Below are 21,382 nucleotides of genomic sequence, written 5' to 3'. Positions count from 1 at the left end.
TGAAAATGGCGGCGACGCGCGGCTCCTTATATAGAATCCGAGTCTCGCGATAGAATCCGAGCCTCGCGAGAATCCGACAGCGGGATGATGACGTTCGGGCGCGCTCGGGTTAACCGAGCAAGGCGGGAAGATCCGAGTCGCTCGGACCCGTGTAAAAAAACCTGAAGTTCGGGCGGGTTCGGTTTCCGAGGAACCGAACCCGCTCATCTCTACTGCACATGTACAAAGTACCGAACATTGGTACTTTTCATCTGCTGCTAGACCTGTGTCAGGGCCTGGCCCACAGTAGCGTCTTCTTATTTCTGGATTGCAAGTGAAGTATGGAGAAGTATTTGGGATTGTTAGTAAGCGAAATAACAAGTAACTGTGCACCTTGGTAAAACCATGTTGCATTGCAGGTGTGGCACATGTAAATTGTGTACGGATGGCCGTCGACCATCAATGATTAGAAACCATCAATGGTTTCCCAGCATTGATGGTAGCCGTGTGCCCAATGGATATTTCTCTAACGTCCTTGAGGATGCTGGGACTCCGTAAGGACCATGGGGAATAGACGGGCTCCGCAGGAGATAGGGCACTTTAAGAAAGCTTTGGATTCTGGGTGTGCACTGGCTCCTCCCTCTATGCCCCTCCTCCAGACCTCAGTTTTACACTGTGCCCAGAGCGAGATGGGTGCACTGCAGGTAGCTCCCTGAGTTCTCTGCCTAGAAAGCATTTTTGTTTGGATTTTTTCTACATTTTCACAGGGAGCACTGCTGGCAACAGGCTCCCTGCATCGAGGGACTGAGGAGAGAGGGGCAGACCTTCTTGTCTAAGATAGGCTCTGCTTCCTCGGCTACTGGACACCATTAGCTCCAGAGGGGGTGAACGCAGGTTCTTACTGGGCGTCCACCCCCGGAGCCGCACCGCCGTTCTCCTCACAGAGACAGAAGAAACAAAGTCAGAAGACGTCTCAGGCGGCATAAGCCTTCAGAGCTTCACTGAGGTAACGCACAGCACCGCAGCTGTGCGTCATTGCTCCCGTACACCTCACATACTCCGGTCACTTTAAGAGTGCAGGGCGCAGGGGGGGCGCCCTGGGCAGCAATATAACACCTCTCTTATGGCAAAAAGTATATATACATGTACAGGTGGGCACTGTACATGTATATAAAAGAGCCCCCGCCATATTTTAGTAAGTTTGAGCGGGACAGAAGCCCGCCGCCGAGGGGGCGGGGCTTCTCCCTCAGCACTCACCAGTGCCATTTTCTCTCCACAGCACCGCTGAGAGGAAGCTCCCCGGACTCTCCCCTGCTTGACACACGGTGAAGAGGATTTTAAAGTAGAGGGGGGGGGGGGGGGAGGGACATATTTGGCGATTATACATTACAGCAGCGCTACTGGGTAAACATTCTGTGTTTTTTCCTGGGTTATATAGCGCTGGGGTGTGTGCTGGCATTCTCTCTCTCTGTCTCTCCAAAGGGCCTAGGGTTAACCTGTCTTCAGATAAGAGATTCCCTGTGTGTGTGGAGTGTGTCGGTACGTGTGTGTCGACATGTCTGCGGAAAAAGGCTCTCCGAAGGAAGAGATGGAGCAAATCTGTGTGGGTGCGTGGTCTTTCTGTCGACAACGCCGACACCTGATTGGATATGTGAAATTAAGTGCTAAGATGACCTTATTACAAAAGAACAGACAGGGAATCTACCCATGTCTGCCCCTATGTCACAGAGACCTTCAGAGTCTCACAACGCTTACTATCCAAAATAATAGGCACTGTTATCGACACGGAGTCTGACTCCAGTGTCGACTACGATAATGCAAAGTACAGCCAAGACTGGCAGAAAAGTATTCAATATATGATTATTGTAATAAAAGATGTTTTGCATATCACTGATGACTCATCTGTCCCTGACACAAGGGTACACATGTTTAAGGGGAAGAAAGCTGAGGTAAATTTCCCTCCTCTCATGAAGGAAAAGAGCGGGAATCTCCAGACAAGAAGCTGCAGCTTCCCAAAAAGAATTCTCAGGGAATATCCTTTCCCTAATGGGGCCAGGATAAGATGGGAATCTTCCCCTAGGGTGTACAAGGCATTGACACGTTTACCCAAAAAGGTAGCGCTGACTTAACAGCTATCCTCAGGGATCCTGCAGATAGCATGCAGTAAAAGTACATTTACACACATTCTGGTACACTACTCAGACCGGCGATTGTGTCGGCATGGGTTTATAGCGCTGTAGCAGCGTAGTCAGATACCTTATCAGCGGTGGTTTAACCCCTAGATAAGGATGCCATGTTATTGTCCCTAGTGTATATATATATATATATATATATATATATATATATATATTTCTCTGACGTCCTAGTGGATGCTGGGAACTCCGTAAGGACCATGGGGAATAGACGGGCTCTGCAGGAGACTGGGCACTCTAAAAGAAAGATTAGGTACTATCTGGTGTGCACTGGCTCCTCCCACCATGACCCTCCTCCAGACCTCAGTTAGATTTCTGTGCACGGCCGAGCTGGATGCACACTAGGGGCTCTCCTGAGCTCCTAGAAAGAAAGTTTATTTTAGGTTTTTTATTTTACAGTGAGACCTGCTGGCAACAGGCTCACTGCATCGAGGGACTAAGGGGAGAAGAAGCGAACCTACCTGCTTGCAGCTAGCTTGGGATTCTTAGGCTACTGGACACCATTAGCTCCAGAGGGATCGACTGCATGGAACTGGCCTTGGTGTTCGTTCCCGGAGCCGCGCCGCCGTCCCCCTTACAGAGCCAGAAGCAAGAAGAGGTCCGGAAAATAGGCGGCAGAAGACATCAGTCTTCACCAAGGTAGCGCACAGCACTGCAGCTGTGCGCCATTGCTCCTCATACACACCTCACACTCCGGTCACTGAGGGTGCAGGGCGCTGGGGGGGGGGGCGCCCTGAGCAGCAATAAAAACACCTTGGCTGGCAAATATATCACAATATATAGCCCCAGAGGCTATATATGTGATAAATATCCTTGCCAGAATCCATAAAAAAGCGGGTGAAAAGTCAGCGAAAAAGGGGCGGAGCTATCTCCCTCAGCACACTGGCGCCATTTTCTCTTCACAGTGCAGCTGGAAGACAGCTCCCCAGGCTCTCCCCTGTAGTTTGCAGGCTCAAAGGGTTAAAAAGAGAGGGGGGGGCACTCAATTTAGGCGCAATATTGTATATACAAGCAGCTATTGGGAAAAATTCACTCAATATAGTGTTAATCCCTAAATTATATAGCGCTCTGGTGTGTGCTGGCATACTCTCTCTCTGTCTCCCCAAAGGGCTGTGTGGGGTCCTGTCCTCAGTCAGAGCATTCCCTGTGTGTGTGCGGTGTGTCGGTACGGCTGTGTCGACATGTTTGATGAGGAGGCTTATGTGGTGGCAGAGCAGATGCCGATAAATGTGATGTCGCCCCCTGTGGGGCCGACACCAGAGTGGATGGATAGGTGGAAGGTATAAACCGACAGTGTCAACTCCTTACATAAAAGGCTGGATGACGTAACAGCTGTGGGACAGCCGGCTTCTCAGCCCGCGCCTGCCCAGGCGTCTCAAAGGCCATCAGGGGCTCAAAAACGCCCGCTCCCTCAGATGGCAGACACAGATGTCGACACGGAGTCTGACTCCAGTGTCGACGAGGTTGAGACATATACACAATCCACTAGGAACATCCGTTACATGATCCCGGCAATAAAAAATGTGTTACACATTTCTGACATTAACCCAAGTACCACTAAAAAAGGGTTTTATGTTTGGGGAGAAAAAGCAGGCAGTGTTTTGTTCCCCCATCAAATGAGTGAATGAAGTGTGAAAAAGCGTGGGTTCCCCCGATAAGAAACTGGTAATTTCTAAAAAGTTACTGATGGCGTACCCTTTCCCGCCAGAGGATAAGATACGCTGGGAGATATCCCCTAGGGTGGATAAGGCGCTCACACGTTTGTCAAAAAAGGTGGCACTGCCGTCTTAGGATACGGCCACTTTGAAGGTACCTGCTGATAAAAAGCAGGAGGCTATCCTGAAGTCTGTATTTACACACTCAGGTACTAGACTGAGACCTGCAGATAGTGCTGCTGCAGCGTGGTCTGTGACCCTGTCAAACAGGGATACTATTTTGCGAACATAAGAGCATATTAAAGACGTCGTCTTATATATGAGGGATGCACAGAAAGATATTTTGCCGGCTGGCATCTAGAATTAATGCAATGTCCATTCTGTCAGGAGGATATTAGAGACCCGACACTGGACAGGTGATGCTGACTTTAAAAGGCACATAGAGCCTTATAAGGGTGAGGAATTGTTTGGGGATGGTCTCTGGGACCTCGTATCCACAGCAACAGCTGGGAAGAAAATTTTTTACCTCAGGTTTCCTCACAGCCTAAGAAAGCACTGTATTATCAGGTACAGTCCTTTCGGCTTCAGAAAAGCAAGCGGGTCAAAGGCGCTTCCTTTCTGCACAGAGACGAGGGAAGAGGGAAAAAGCTGCACCAGTCAGCCAGTTCCCAGAATCAAAATTCTTCCCCCGCTTCCTCTGAGTCCACCGCATAACGCGGGGGCTCCACAGGCGTAGCCACGTACGGTGGGGGGCCGCCTCAAAAATTTCAGCGATCAGTGAGCTCGCTCACGGGTGGATCCCTGGATCCTTCAAGTAGTATCTCAGGGGTACAAGCTGGAATTTGAGGCGTCTCCCCCCCGCCGTTTCCTCAAATCTGCCTTGCCGACAACTCCCTCAAGCAGGGAGGCTGTGCTAGAGGCAATTCACAAGCTGTATTCCCAGCAGGTGATAGTCAAGGTGCCCCTACTTCAACAAGGACGGGGTTACTATTCCACACTGTTTGTGGTACCGAAACCGGACGGTTCGGTGAGACCCATTTTAAATTTGAAATCCTTGAACACATACATAAAAAAATTCAAGTTCAAGATGGAATCGCTCAGGGCGGTTATTGCAAGCCTGGAGGAGGGGGATTACATGGTATCCCTGGACATCAAGGATGCTTACCTACATGTCCCCATTTACCATCCTCACCAGGAGTACCTCAGATTTGTGGTACAGGATTGCCATTACCAATTCCAAACACTGCCGTTTGGACTGTCCACGGCACCGAGGGTCTTTACCAAGGTAATGGCAGAAATGATGATACTCCTTCGAAAAAAAGGGAGTTTTAATTATCCCGTACTTGGACGATCTCCTTATAAAGGCGAGGTCCAAGGAGGAGTTGTTGGTCGGAGTAGCACTATCTCCCGCAGGAGAAAGCCAAGGAGCTGTCATCTCTAGTCAGAGACCTCCTGAAACCAAAACAGGTATCGGTGCATCACTGCACACGAGTCCTGGGAAAAATGGTAGCTTCTTACGAAGCAAAATTCCATTCGGCAGGTTCCATGCAAGAACCTTTCAGTGGAACCTCTTGGACAAGTGGTCGGGATCGCATCTTCAGATGCATCGGCTGATAACCCTGTCTCCAAGGACCAGGGTATCTCTACTGTGGTGGCTGCAGAGTGCTAATCTTCAAGAGGGCCGCAGATTCGGCATACAGGACTGGGTCCTGGTAACCACGGATGCCAGCCTTCGAGGCTGGGGGGCAGTCACACAGGGAAGAAATTTCCAAGGACTTTGGTCAAGTCAGGAGTCGTCCCTACACATAAATATTCTGGAACTGAGGGCCATTTACAATGCCCTAAGTCTGGCAAGGCCTCTGCTTCAAAACCAGCTGGTACTGATCCAATCAGACAACATCACGGCGGTCGCCCATGTAAACCGACAGGGCGGCACAAGAAGCAGGATGGCGATGGCAGAAGCCACAAGGATTCTCCGATGGGCGGAAAATCACGTCTTAGCACTGTCAGCAGTGTTCATTCCGGGAGTGGTCAACTGGGAAGCAGACTTCCTCAGCAGACACGACCTACACCCGGGAGAGTGGGGACTTCATCCAGAAGTCTTCCAACTGTTGGTAAACCGTTGGGAAAGGCCACAGGTGGACATGATGGCGTCCCGCCTAAACAAAAAACTAGATATTGCGCCAGGTCAAGGGACCCTCAGGCAATAGCTGTGGACGCTCTAGTGACACCGTGGGTGTACCAATCGGTTTATGTATTCCCTCCTCTGCCTCTCATACCAAAGGTACTGAGAATAATAAGAAAACGAGGAGTAAGAACGATACTCATGGTTCCGGATGGGCCAAGAAGAGCTTGGTACCCAGAACTTCAAGAAATGATATCAGAGGACCCATGGCCTCTACCGCTCAGACAGGATCTGCTACAGCAGGGGCCCTGTCTGTTCCAAGACTTACCGCGGCTGCGTTTGACGGCATGGCGGTTGAATTCCGGATCCTAAAGGAAAAGGGCATTCCGGAGGAAGTCATTCCTACGCTGATAAAAGCCAGGAAAGAAGTAACCGCAAACCATTATCACCGTATTTGGCGAAAATATGTTGCGTGGTGTGAGGCCAGGAAGGCCCCAACAGAGGAATTTCAGCTGGGTCGTTTTCTGCACTTCCTACAGTCAGGAGTGACTATGGGCCTAAACTTGGGTTCCATTAAGGTCCAGATTTCGGCTCTGTCGATTTTCTTCCAGAAAGAACTGGCTTCACTGCCTGGAGTTCAGACATTTGTAAAGGGAGTGCTACATATTCAGCCCCCTTTTGTGCCTCCTGTGGCACCTTGGGATCTCAACGTGGTGTTGAGTTTCCTAAAATCACATTGGTTTGAGCCACTTAAAACTGTGGATTTGAAATATCTCACGTGGAAAGTGGTCATGTTATTGGCCTTGGCTTCGGCCAGGCGTGTGTCAGAATTGGTGGCTTTGTCATGTAAAAGCCCTTATCTGATTTTCCATATGGATAGGGCAGAATTGAGGACTCGTCCCCAGTTTCTCCCTAAGGTGGTATCAGCTTTTCACTTGAACCAACCTATTGTAGTGCCTGCGGCTACTAGGGACTTGGAAGATTCCAAGTTACTGGACGTAGTCAGGGCCTTAAAAATTGATATTTCCAGGACGGCTGGAGTCAGGAAAACTGACTCGCTTTTTATCCTGTAGGCACCCAACAAAATAGGTGCTCCTGCTTCTAAGCAGACTATTGCTCGCTGAATTTGTAGCACAATTCAGCTGGAGCATTCTGCGGCTGGATTGCCGCATCCTAAATCAGTAAAAGCCCATTCCACGAGGAAAGTGGGCTCATCTTGGGCGGCTGCCCGAGGGGTCTCGGCTTTACAACTTTGCCGAGCTGCAACTTGGTCAGGGGCAAACACGCTTGCAAAATTCTACAATTTTGATACCCTGGCAGAGGAGGACCTTGAGTTCTCTCATTCGGTGCTGCAGAGTCATCCGCACTCTCCCGCCCGTTTGGGAGCTTTGGTATAATCCCAATGGTCTTTACGGAGTTCCCAGCATTCACTAGGACGTCAGAGAAAATAAGATTTTACTCACCGGTAAATCTATTTCTCGTAGTCCGTAGTGGATGCTGGGCGCCCATCCCAAGTGCGGATTGTCTGCAATACTTGTATGTAGTGATTGCCTAACTAAGGGTTATTGTTGAGCCATCTGTTGAGAGGCTCAGTTATATTTCATACTGTTAACTGGGTATAGTATCACGAGTTATACGGTGTGATTGGTGTGGCTGGTATGAGTCTTACCCGGGATTCAAAATCCTTCCTTATTGTGTCAGCTCTACCGGGCACAGTATCCTAACTGAGGTCTGGAGGAGGGTCATGGTGGGAGGAGCCAGTGCACACCAGATAGTACCTAATCTTTCTTTTAGAGTTCCCAGTCTCCTGCGGAGCCCGTCTATTCCCCATGGTCCTTACGGAGTTCCCAGCATCCACTACGGACTACGAGAAATAGATTTACCGGTGAGTAAAATCTTATTTTATTTATATGTAAAAGATGTTTTTCTTATATATATATATATATATATATATATATATAAATAAGACATGCCCAAAGAGACTTTAGTCTACTGGGTTCTAGAGTCAACGCTATGTCGATTTCTGCTAGACTTGTCCTGTGGAACATGCAATGGACAGGTGATGCCGACTAAAAGAGGCATATGGAGGGTTTACCTCACAAGGCTGAGGAATTGTGTGGAGAAGGGCTCTCGAACCTGGTCTACACAGCTATAGCTGGTAATTCTGATCTTTTGCCTTATATTCCCTCACAGACTAAGAAGGCACGACATTATCAAATGCAGTCCTTTCGGTTGCAGAATAACAAGAAAGTATGAGGAGTGTCCTTTCTTACCAGAGGTAAGGGCACGGGGCACAGCTAGTTCCCAGGAACAGAAGTCCTCCCCGGCCTCTACTACATCCACCGCAGGATGCAGGAGCTCCGCTAAGGGAGTCCGTCCCAGGGGGAGCACGTCTTCGACTCTTCAGCCACATCTGAGTTCACTCACAGGTGGATCCCGGGGCAATAAAATTTTTTCTCAGGGTTACAAAGGAATTTGAAAGGTGCCTCCTCGCCGGTTTTCCTTATCGGACCTACCAGCTTCTCCCCCAGCAGGGGAGTTATATTAAATACAATTCACACATTGTATCTCCAACAGGTGGTGCTCAAGGTTCTCCTCCTGCAAAAAGGAAGGGGCTATTACTCAACCTTGGCTGTAGTCCCGAATACGTACGGTTCAGTCAGACCTATTTAAAATTAAAACCTCTGAACCTATACTGGAAAAGGTTCAAATTTAAGGTGGAATCGCTCAGAGCAATCATGGCCAGTTTGGAAAGGGGGGATTTGATGGTGTATCTAGACATAAAGGCTGCATACCTTCATGTTCCCATTTATCCACCCCATCAGGCAAACCTGAGAATTGCGGTACAGTATTGTCATTACCAATTTCAGGGTAATGGGCGGAAATGATGGTGCTCCTACGCAAGCTAGGAGTCACAGTTATCCCATACTTGGACGATCTCCTATAAGGCGAGATCAAAAGAGCAGTTGTGAACAGCGTGTCACTTTCGCTGAAGGTGTCACAGCAACACGGCTAGTTTCTCAATATCCCGAAGTCACAGTTGGTTCCTATGACTAGTCTGCCCTTCTTGGGTATGATACTGGATACGGACCAGAAAGGGGTTTACCTTCAGATAGAGAAGGCCCAGGAACTCATGACTCTGGTCAGGAACTTATTGAAACCAAGACAGGTGTCGGCATCGCTGCACCCGAGTCCGGGGATAATCATTCCCTTCGGCAGGTTCCATGCAAGGTCTTTCAAATGGGACCTACTGGACAAGTGGTCCTGGTCACATCTACAGATTCATCAGTTGATCACCCTCTCCCCCAGGGCCAGGGTATCTCTCCTGTGGTGGCTGCAGGGTGCTCACCTTCTATAGGGCAGCAGGTTCGGCATTCAGGACTGGATCCTGGTGACCACGGACGCGAGCCTCCGAGGTTGGGGAGCAGTCACACAGGGAAAAATAAAATGTCCAAGGTCTTTGGTCAAGTGAAGAGACTTGTCTTCACTTCTTGGAACTAAGGGCCATATACAACGCCCTACGTCAGGCGGAGACCCTACTTCGTGACCAACCGGTTCTGATCCAGTCAGACAACGTCACCGCAGTAGCTCATGTAAACCGCCAAGGCGGCACAAGGAGCAGAGTGGCAATGGCGGAAGCCACCAGAATTCTTCGCTGGGCGGAGAATCATGTAAGCGCACTGTCAGCAGTGTTCATTCTGGGAGTGGACGACTGGGAAGCAGACTTCCTCAGCGGACACGACCTACGTCCTGGAGAGTGGGGACTTCAACAGGAAGTCTTAACACAGATTGCAATTCGGTGGAGACTGCCACTGATAGACATGATGGCGTCCCGTCTCAACACAAAGCCGCTGAGTTATTGCGCCAGGTCTGGAGACCTTAAGGCAGTAAGCTGTGGACGCCCTAGTGACACCGTGGGTGTTCCGGTCGGTCTCTGTGTTTACTCCTCTTCCTCTCATACCCATGGTGTGGAGGATAATAAGAAAAAGAGGAGTGAGGCCAATTCTCATTGTTCCAGATTGGACACGGAGGACCTGGTATCCAGATCTGCAGGAAATGCTCACAGAGAATCCGTGGCCTCTTCCTCTAAGACAGGATCTGCTGCAGCAGGGGCCCTGTCTGTTCCAAGACTTACCGTGGCTGTGTTTGACGGCATGGCGGTTCAACGCAGGATCCTAGCGGTAATGGGTATTCCGGAGGAGGTCATTCCTACCCTAATTAAGGCTAGGAAGGAAGTGACATTGAAACATTATCACTGAATATGGCGAAAATATGTTTCCTGATGTGATGTCAGGAATGCTCCTATGGAGGAATTCCTTTTGGGCCGTCTGCTTCACTTCCTTCAAACTGGAGCGAACTTGGGCCTGAAATTAGGATCGATAAAGGTTCAAATTTCAGCCTTATCCATTTTCTTCTAAAAAGAATTGGCTTCTCTTCCTGAAGTACAAACGTTTGTGTAGGGAGTACTGCATTTTTAGCCTCCTTTTGTACCGCCGGTGACGCCTTGGGACCTTAACGTGGTGTTACGGTTCCTTAAGTCACATTGGTTTGAACCACTCAAGTCAGTGGTGTTGAAATATTTCACCTGGAAGGTGGTCATGTTGTTAGCCTTGGCTTCGGCTAGGCGAGTTTCGGAATTGGAGGCTTTTCTCACTAAAAGCCCTATCTGATTGTCCATATGGATAGAGCGAAATTGCGGACCCGTCCTCAATTCCTGCCAAAGGTGGTCTTATCCTTTCATATGAACCAACCTATTGTCGTGCCTGTGGCTACGCGTGACTTGGAGGATTCCGAGTCCCTTGATGTGGTCAGGGCTTTGAAAATTTACGTGGCCAGAACGGCTAGGATCTGCAGAACAGAAGCACTGTTTGTCCTGTATACAGCCAACAAGGTTGGCGGCCCTGCTTCAAAGCAGACTATTGCTAGCTGGATCTGTAACACGATTCAACCGTTACCTAAATCAGTTTAGGCCCATTCCACTAGGAAGGTGGGCTCTTCTTGGGCGGCTGCCCGAGGGGTCTCGGCACTACAGCTGTGCCGAGCTGCTACTTGGTCGGGGTCAAATACCTTTGCAAAGTTCTGGTAATTTGATACCCTGGCTGAGGAGGACCTCCTGTTTGCTCAATTCGGTGCTGCAGAGTCATCCGCACTCTTCCGCCCGTTTGGGAGCTTTGGTATAATCCCCATGGTCCTTACGGAGTCCCAGCATCCTCAAGGACGTTAGAGAAAATAAGATTTTACTTACCGGTAAATCTATTTCTCGTAGTCCGTAGGGGATGCTGGGCACCCGTCCCAAGTGCGGACTTCTTCTGCAAGACTTGTATATAGTTAATGCTTACATAAGGGTTATGTTATAGTTTATCGGTTGATCCGAGGCTATGTTGTTGTTCATACTGTTAACTGGGTAGTTTATCACAAGTTATACGGTGTGATTGGTGTGGCTGGTATGGATCTCGCCCTTAGATTTATAAAAATCCTTCCTCGTACTGTCCATCTTCTCTGGGCACAGTTTCCCTAACTGAGGTCTGGAGGAGGGGCATAGAGGGAGGAGCCAGTGCACACCCAGAATCCAAAGCTTTCTTAAAGTGCCCTATCTCCTGCGGAGCCCGTCTATTTCCCATGGTCCTTACGGAGTCCCAGCGTCCTCTACGGACTACGAGAAATAGATTTACCGGTAAGTAAAATCTTATTTTTTTTGCCCCCTTGCTTGCACTGCGACTGCAGAGTGTTCTGCCTCTGTGCTGCTAGGCTGTCAGCATGCAGCCCTGTGGGCCATCACTGCCCCACGCTATGAGTCTGGTTTAAGGTTCCTATAGATCAGCAACATATTGCCACTATTTGCAGATCCCCCAAAGGTCAGGTCGGAGGATAAGGATTATTAAGCATTTTAAAAAATCCCGATTGCTGAAAACAGTCGGGATTGGCAAATCAAGCATTTTTAACATGTTTAATTTCCCTGATTGCCCAGGGATTCGCCGATTGGTGGTTGGGGGAATCGGGGCCACTGATATATGGGGGCCTTTACACACATACAACACACTCATTGTATGTGTCGGGAGGGGCTGACCTATCTCGCTGACTTGACAGGATGAGATCAGCAGTCAATCAGCAGTTCAACCCCGCCCCTGGCTTACTCACATTAGCAGTGAATGTGCCAAGATGGATGGCCACACCCTCATTTTCTAAGTGACAACAGCTACTTTTACAAGAGGATGAATATGGCACTGCAGCCACATAGGTGCAGCCAACTCTGACTACAGGTGCATTTATTTTCGAGCAGGCAATGCGACCACATTTGCAGCCAACATGCGTGCAAGGCTGAATCAATCCCACAGTGTGCAGTTACCCTCTTGTCAGAATTGATGCTTTGTAAAGTCATGCCCCAGCAGTATTTATGCATGATTATACCCACTTATACATTTGTCTCTCACAAATCGGAGTTTGTAGTGTTTCTATTAAATGCTGGCTACATGCAGGAGCACCTACTGTAGCAATGCTTACAGTAAACACTCAGCAAAACAAGAGCGGGCACAGACCTATGTATATGCACTTTCTACAGAGAGAAGCATGAAGGCAAAACTAGGGGCCTTATTCAGAGATGTACGCAGCCACTGCGTTCGCATGCAGGTCCACGTCCAAAGAGTCTGCACATGCCCACCAACCATAGTGCGTGTGCACGACCCTTCACTATGGGAGTGCACCCCGGATGGTGATTGACAGGCAACGGGTGTCCGGGGGCAGCGACACGTCGTTGGGGGGGATGAGGGCAGGAAAAGCAGGTGTGTCATGGCCGTTTTCGGGGCCGGCAGACGATGTCGCCTGCATTTCCTGTGATAATAAACATGGCAGCGGTGCCACACATCTCTGAATAACCCCCTAACTATGCTGTCCAGTTATCAGTTAATAAATTGCTGGTAAGTTGTAATAAACAATGTAATACTAGATACTGGCTCCTAAAATAACTAAAATACTTCCACCATAGGTCCTTGTTCAGGATCACTCGTATCCACGATGTGATTGCATTTACTCAATTTTCCAGCTAGTGTGAACGCGCAGGGCCCGAAGTCGCCACCTACAGGGGAGGGTATGGTGCGTGTGCAGGTGTGCAAACATAAGTGTGTGCAGTTTCTGCTCAGCCCAGGACTTACTCAGCCGTTGCAATGATCGGGGCCAGAGTTGACATCAGAAACCCTCCCTCCAAACACCTGGTCCCTCCTGCGTTTTCCCAGACACTCCTTTAAAATGGTCAGTTGCCATCCACAAATGTCCTCTTCCTGTCAATCTCTTTGCGATCGCCGGTGTGTACGGAATTTTCGCACCATCCTGTCGCTGCCCGATGATCCCCATTGCAGCGGACCATTGCACCTGCGCAATGCGGTGCATACGCATGCGCAGTTCAGATCTGATCGCAGGCTGTGAGAAAACGCAGCCTAGCAATCAGATCTGAATCGGCCCCTGGATTAGTATCAGTAATCATACTTGCCTACATTATATTTCTCCTCTCCAGGAGAAGCCCGGAGAGGAGGCGCTGCAGGAGTCTTTGGGGGACTGTGACATCACCAAGCCCCGCCCCCACATCGGAAAACACCACGATTCGCTGGTCCGCGGGAAGGGGGCAGGGCTAAAATGACACAATTTGCGTAATTTTAACCCCTTCCCCAGTCGACGGACCCGCGAATACGGGAGATTATCTCTCCATCCTGCCTGCATCACTAGGGTGCGAACAGGATGCAGGAGACCTGCCCACTCTTCCAGGGGTTTCGGGGGGCTACCCCAAAAAACGGGAGCCTCCCGCAGCTTCACGGAGAGTGGGTAAGTATGGCCTAAATGTGCCAAGTTATTTTATTTTGCATCCGTAAAATAATGGGTAATGAGAAAAATAAAATGATGTAGGTTTAATTGGGTTGGCAATGCATTTTGTAGTATAGTCTGCTGTCACTAGTAGCAAACAACAGTAGGTTCTATGTAGGAAGTAATGCACTTACATCATCCCTTGTATCTTGCTTATAGTACTTCCTGGGTGGTGGGGCTGGTTTTGATGTTAGTTTCTTAACTATGATCTCTCCTGAGTGTCCACTGTTTTTCTTGCAGAGAACCTTATTTGTACTCAGAGCCTCACTGGCAAGAGCTGAATGGTCTTCTAAGCTGACGGGGACAGAATAATGCATCTGCGCAGGCTCCGTTCTCACAGGCACATCCACACTATGCACTCTGGTCTTCATGCCATAGCCTTGGTAGGAGTCTGTGCTAGCACACATGGACCTGGGGTTATAATTGCTGTCACTGCTGGAGCGAACCATTTGCTTCTGTTCTCTCCGACTGTAATACAAGAATGCAACGTGCCTCTCTATACAGCTCTCACACTGGTATTTACCATGGCAGCATGATCCCATCCTTTTATCACCTGCAATAAATACATTTAATGTTACATCATTTCAAATATTTGCCAGTGATATAATTTGTGCTTCCGAAAACATTGAGCCTCATTTAGACCTGGACGAAAAATCCATTTAGTGTTGCTCGCACCTTACAGATGCATCCACTTGTGCTGAGAGAAGGGGAGCCAGGGGTGTATACATGTAAGTTCAGTACAGTAGGGTAAACACAAATCAGCCATGCCCTTTTAAAGATGCATCTTTAAAATACGCCTTTTAGGTGGCATGTCTTTAGCACAATCCATTGGAATTTTTGTGGCGGATACATCTATACGCAATTTTACATTTAACTCTAACGGGCATGTTTATCAAAATTATTTTACCTAAAATAACGTGAAAAGGGTGTTTTATTATTTTAATATCACCTGAATGTCTTAAAGGGCAGTTGGAGAAGAATTCGCAAAATTCTCCTCCAAGCCGTTATATTAACATTTTTCAGATCACATTTCCTATAATTGTAATGGGAAATGTGATCTGCCTGAATTTACTAATGTAAAAAGGGTGGGAACCCTGTCATAATAACACTATCTTCAGATATTGTAGCATTAATAGGGCATCCCACATGCTGGCAGTGAAGGCTGAGTTCGGATCCAGCCCCTGTGATAAGCAATGTGTGTCTGATAGACCACAGGCTGATCGATTCGTGTAAAAAAAAAATAATTATAAAAGAAAAAAAATCAAAGTAATACTTATCTGCATCTAGGAACCAGTGAACGGTGATCCGATGAGGGCAGCCGGTTATCTGATCACTGTGCTCCTGCTGTGACCCCTGGTGCAGTAAACTGATGCTGTGAAGCCAGCATCTCACTTTACAGCACTGGGGGGAGGGGGGGGGGGGAGCACAGGACACTCTAAAGATGGGCAATACGGATGGTGTAATGGTTAGCATTACTGCATACTTGCCTACCTGACCCTCTCCATGAGGGAGAAAATGATCTGTTCCTGGACTTTCCTGGTAATGTATGATTGCCATCACCTGTGGTGAGCTAGTTAATTGATAAGAAAGGTGTTTCACCACAGGTGATGGCAATCATACATTACCAGGAAAGTCCAGGAACAGAGCATTTTCTCCCTCATGGAGAGGGTCAGGTAGGCAAGTATGCATTACTGCCTCACAGCACTGAGATCATGGGTTCAATTCCCACCATGGACCTAACTGTGTGGAGTATATTTATTAAGCCCCGTGCTTGCGTGGGTTTCCTCCGGGTACTCCAGTTTCCTCCCACAATCCAAAAATATACTGGCAGGTTAATTAGCTCCCAACAAAACTTAACCCTAGCATGAATGTGTGTGCATGTACATGTGGTAGGGACTATAGATTGTATGCTCCACTGGGGCAGGGACTGATGTGAATGGACAATTATTCTCTGAAAAGCGCTACGGAATATGTGTGCGCTATATAAATAACTGGTAATAAATACATGGCTTTACTTTTCAGGGTTAAGTACATAGGGTTTAGTTTGTAGTCCTCATTGATAATAATCAGGACTGCAATGTGTAGTGATGATTAGCATTCTGCAGGAGATTTCTGTGAATCAGCTGGAGGGGGGTTCAGCGGTTTTGCCATGGGATTTAAAGTAGAAATTTCAGTCCTACAGTACAACTTGATTGGTTTTAGAAAAATGTGTTGAACAAGGAATGAATGTGTCGCACATGAAATTGATGAGAGCAATTTAGCAAAGTAGTCACTTCCAGTTGTTTTGTCTGTCCGTATAAGACATCATTTTTGAGCGAAAAAGACACTCATGACTTGGCTTGCTGAGAGGGCTGTTTGCATGACTGAATCCATGTATGAGGACACAACCGTATATTCAAATGACTCAATCTTTAGTTAAAAAAAAAAAAGTAAAATGAACATTGCCTTGGTGTGATTTAAACATTTGAAAGCAATCTATATAGTATTTAATATTCACAGGAGTCCGCGCCCCCTTTCAATAGGCCATGCTCCGTTTTTGGGAGATGGGTCCCACCTTCAGGGCTACGGATGTTGGGTGGTATGCTAAAATGGATGTAATGAAAGTTAATACGGATTTGAATTCATTGTGCGACCTGTTCAACCTACAACCACTAGATGGCAGTGTAAGTTATAGGTGAGTCATATGATGTAACTACTATATGGCCTGTAAACTACAGATAGGTAACTTGTGACTCTCCTACTGTTGTGGAACTACAGTTCTCAGCAGTCTGTGGAATTTTCAAATAAATTATATGTACTGTATAGTACTTCTCCTCTCAGTGAACAGTTATGTCTATTGTTATTATAAACTTTTATTACAAATTTAGTGGTCTATGTAATAAGCCTTGGACGAGATAAAGTGGACGGTGATAAAGTACCAGCCAACCTAATCCTAACTGGCATTTTTCAAACACAGCCTGTAACATGGCAGGTAGGAAGCTGATTGGCTGGTACTTTATATCTGTCCACTTTATCTCTCTCCAAGGCTTAGTACATAGACCCCATACAGTATTTCTCAACTGTACAGCATTTTATAGGACACTTTCCCATTAAGCACTACTGTACATTCTAAAGGTGTTTATTCAATTAGGACGGAATGTATTAAAATACATCGCCGCCCACCGCAGCGATGCTAATTGCATATGTACTAACATTTGCGATTAACATCCCAATGTGTTGACAGAGGCCCCTCGCGATAACTGTGAGAAGGTGTGCACAGGCTCACCATCAACTCCCAGCCCTGGGAGATGATGTCAGCAATCAGTCCCGGGCTCCTCCTCCTGCTCCCTACAGCCGGAAGTACCACTGGCTGTGTTGCTGGGGGAGAAGGAGTTTGGGTACCAGGACCACAGGCTTCCTGCATACAGGTTTGCCGGGGGGGACGGCGTGAGCGACGCCAGGATGGGGGAGGCGGCGGGATGCAGCAAGAAGCCCATAGGCTTCTATAGGGTATCGCCATAAAAAGATGGCAATACCCTATGCATCATTAACTGGGTGGCCGGAGGTTAGTACATTTGAAATTGAGGTAAAACCCCGAAAATTAGGGTTTTACCGCATTTTTTCTTTAGTACATCCTGCCCTTAGTCATGAACGGCTTGATGTGCTGTTATAATTTATTTATTTATTTATTTATTACCAGTTATTTATATAGCACACACACATTCTGCAGCACTTTACAGAGAATATTTGGCCATTCACATCAGTACCTGCCCCAGTGGAGCTTACAATCTATATTCCCTACCACATGTACATACAGACACATTCACCCTAGAGTTAATTTTGTTTGGAGCCAGTTAACCTAACAGTATATTTTAGGATTATGGTAGGAAACCGAAGTACCCGGAGGAAACCCACGCAAGTACAGGGAGAATATACAAACTCCACACAGTTAGAGCCGTGGTGGGAATCAAAACCATGACCTCAGTGCTGTGAGTCAGTAATGCTAACCATTACACCCTACGTGCTGCCCCAATTGACAATGAAACACCAGCAATGGCACACCAACTTGCCCCTGAACTTGTTTATGCATGCAGCCCTGATAAGAACCTGGCCACAAAAATCCATGAGTTCAGGGTTACCAGCTAATTGGAACAACCCCTAAGATTGTCACTAAACATTACCGTCCATGTTCCACTGAGGATGTTCCTTTTCCAGAGCCTCAGTCATAGCCTGCTGCAGCTGCTGCTCAGACACCTGTAAAATGTTCAAACACCACAATGAGTGCTGTAAAACAGGTACAGTTTAAACAGTATATTAGTAAAAACACTTGAATATAACTCAAAGTAAGTCTTATTGTTCATTACCTAAGGTACGTCAATTCAGTGGGTGCATAAATGGCACTGACTCTGTAGTGAAGAAATAGTCCTATGCACGGGGCTGTGCCTAGTGCGCAATGGTATAATCACTGAATGTGTGACAGTGGCATGGAAGCAGCAGCTGGCAACCTCATACCTGTGAATGCTCGGTGCTGAGCTATGATTTCACAAGGAGCAGAATACAGATGTGGTAGGTATGTCTGTAATGGTGGGCTGATATCTTTACTTTACTTTATCCCCATTTTATTTAGAAATAAAATTATTAGACAACTTCAGGATTCAAAGCAATTAACAAAATTGCTTGTGTATATGTTTGAATGAGATGTAGTTATGTGACCGGCGGTCAGGAGACCGCCAGTCACAATACCGATGCCAGAATCCAACCCCCTCACAATCCCAACAATCGTTGCGCCCCCCTCCCCCCGGCAGGCATCTAAAAGCCAGATCCAGGCGTCGGTATGGTGACCGTCACACAAACCCAACCCGTTTGAATGTGTAAATGCCCGTTCTAGTAGTGTTCTGTGTTCTATGATATGGGGCCGATACATATGTAGGGCATCAGTGCCAGGTTACGTCTTGTGGTTGAGTTTTGTCACCAGGGATCCCATTCCTACAGATAAATACTGTATATTTAGGCTAGTCCAGCACGAGGTGTAATTAAATATGGCGCTATTTCATTACCTGAGGGTCTGGATGCCTGCTGATCAGAATGATGATTGCTCCAGGGTGGCAGTGGCTTAACAGTGCATAGACTTCATTCAGTGACTTGTTGCTAACTGCATGCTCATTTATTTCCACAATCTCATCACCTTTTCTAAAAGTAAAGCAAGAGACAAAAAATATTTATTACAGAGAAAATGTGCCGTTATATTTTATAGTCCACTTTATATCTAACTTCATAAGCTTGTGCTGGGAGCCAGGAGTGGATCCAGGAGTTGTGATCAGGGCATAACACTTCTTTCCTGCCCACTGCCACTTGCCACAGTATAGCAGTGCAGTGTTACATCGGGCAGAAGGATAGCAGAGACTGCTGCTGCTGCTGACATCCCTGGTCCCTCCCTAGCCCAGCACATCACAAAGCAGCATGTGCTGGGCTGGATAGGGAGGCTGCTATCTCCCGGGCAGATGTGCACTGCTGTATAGTGGCCAGAGGTATAGTACAATGGAGAACCGGATCCGCCACTGCCTGAAAGCCTAAGAAAATTTCTTGGGCCTAGTATTAGATGGGGTGAGGTCAAGGTTGGAGCATGGCCACAACCCATTGTTAATACCAACCTCTGACCAGTGGTTCCCAAACGAGGTCCTCAAGGCAACCAAGCAGTCCAGGTTTTAGGGATATCCCTGCTTGTGCACAGATGGTATAATCAAACTGACTGAGGTACGAATTAATTCCAGTTAAATCAGAGTAAGGAATACATACAGTATACATATGTGTATACACCCCTTTTTTCTGGTCCGATGTGTGTTTTTTTCTCACAGACATTGCTACCTGTATTACACACTCTTTCCTCTATTTGCTATGTTCACGCTTCTTTGAAGCTATGAAACAAGGTGATACATAGTATAATGGCATTCTCTCTCTCCCCACTTTAGACACATTTTCTTATCTATATGTTGCAAGTGTCCGTTTGGCTACAATTTAGCAGCTGAGTAGCAGAGTCAATGGCTCAGTGATCAGAATGTAATCTCATTCTAGCAAATTTAGATCGCAGAGGGCTTACAATATTTCGATTATAAAGTCTGCTTACTGTTACATTTCTTGCATACGTGAATTGTAAACAATACACAGCCAAGTAATTCAGTACTATATAAGATATATAGGGGTATATTCAATTAAAGTCGGATCCATTCCAACATGTATTTGTCGGAATGGATCCGACAACCCCTATTCAATCCCCATCTTAATTCGACTTTTTCAAGTCGAATTTAAGATGGGACGCAGAGGAGGCGAGGGGGGCGAGCTGCGGGGGGACAGCCGGCGGGCATACAGGGAGATCAGCGCTACAGTAGCGCTGCAGCAGGATGTCACTCAGCCGCCCGACCTCATGGCAGCTTCCACCCAGCTCCAGCAGCGTGCTGGAGCAGGGTGGAAGCTGCCGTGAGGTCGGGCCGCTGAGTGACATCCTGCTGCAGTGCTACTGTAACGCTGATCTCCCTGTATGCCCGCCGGCTGTCCCCCCGTCTCCCTGCGGCTCCCACCCCCCCTCGCCTCCTCCGGGTCCGCATCTCAGTCCGACATCATTTTGATGTCGGACTGAGATGGTCAAAAAGGGGGCCAAAACCTGTCGGATTTGGACCCGTTTTCGACATTAACACGTGGATCGGCAGCTATTCCGCCAATCCACGTGCTTTTCGACAAGTCGAATTTATCGACTTGTCGAAAAATTTTGCTAAATATTGAATATGTCGAATCAGGATTCGACCAAAAAAAGTCAAAATCTGACGTCTTTTTGACAGACGGCAGTTTTCGACTTCAATTGAATATACCCCATAGTGTCCTTATTGCTAAGCCTCTCTATTGGATAATATCCTGCATGTGAATTGAGCTATACATCCTGACTGTTGGATGTTTCTGCATTTCTCCACTTCCTGTTTTCAGGACTCTCATTGGTGATTCAGTGAGTCCCTAAGGGTGTCTCACTGTCTAACGCCAACAGCAGATCCACCTTTTTATTAACTGTGACTTTCCCTTTACTTACCACTCCATTTTATATTCATGAACTCTCATCAACGAATCTGGTACAACCGGACCAGTACCTGGTCGGGTACTTCCAGAGAATATACGGTGTAGTAGGGTATATGAGGAAATGTATCCAGTCTAATGTTGACAGCAGATTTATACATTTGCTTTATTTTCCTACTTCCTCTGATAATAATATTTGGCCTGACTACAACTGCGAACAAGAAATTATTTTCCAGCATTGTTCGGGTAGATAAATACTTGCCAGAGAACGCTGCTGTTTAAATTCCTGATTGAGGTATCCTGCTGCATATTTGGCTATTTTGCCTGAATTATTCAATTTAGAAGCAATATTTTACTTATAATGTGATCTACCTAGTACATTTAATGATTAAAGGTCCTACTTCTGTACTTAGGGTGTTTAGGAAGGATCGCTGAATCTTAATTTGATCGAATTAAAAGTTAAATTTTAACTACTCTTATTACTTTACATATACTGTCTTTAAAGAGTGCGCCATCCAAGGGTCTTTCTTTCTTGTCTCATG

General features: G+C 47.2%; 1 protein-coding gene across 5 annotated transcripts in view; it reads right to left on the bottom strand.

The window, feature by feature from the left end:
* The window catches only part of IL16 (interleukin 16), a 208,729-nt gene that overhangs the window by 99,406 nt on the left and 87,941 nt on the right, over nucleotides 1–21,382 (bottom strand). For all 5 annotated transcript variants that reach the window (XM_063925927.1, XM_063925929.1, XM_063925928.1 and 2 more), the window contains 3 exons: nucleotides 18,839–18,971; nucleotides 17,963–18,035; nucleotides 13,937–14,355 (listed from right to left, as the gene is read on the bottom strand). In XM_063925927.1, the coding sequence (XP_063781997.1) occupies nucleotides 13,937–14,355; nucleotides 17,963–18,035; nucleotides 18,839–18,971 (625 nt within the window). The remainder of the gene's footprint in view (nucleotides 1–13,936; nucleotides 14,356–17,962; nucleotides 18,036–18,838; nucleotides 18,972–21,382) is intronic.

The sequence above is a fragment of the Pseudophryne corroboree genome, chromosome 6, assembly GCF_028390025.1.
Source record: "Pseudophryne corroboree isolate aPseCor3 chromosome 6, aPseCor3.hap2, whole genome shotgun sequence".
Taxonomy (NCBI): Eukaryota; Metazoa; Chordata; class Amphibia; order Anura; family Myobatrachidae; genus Pseudophryne; species Pseudophryne corroboree.
This window is presented reverse-complemented; position numbering and strand designations above follow the sequence as displayed.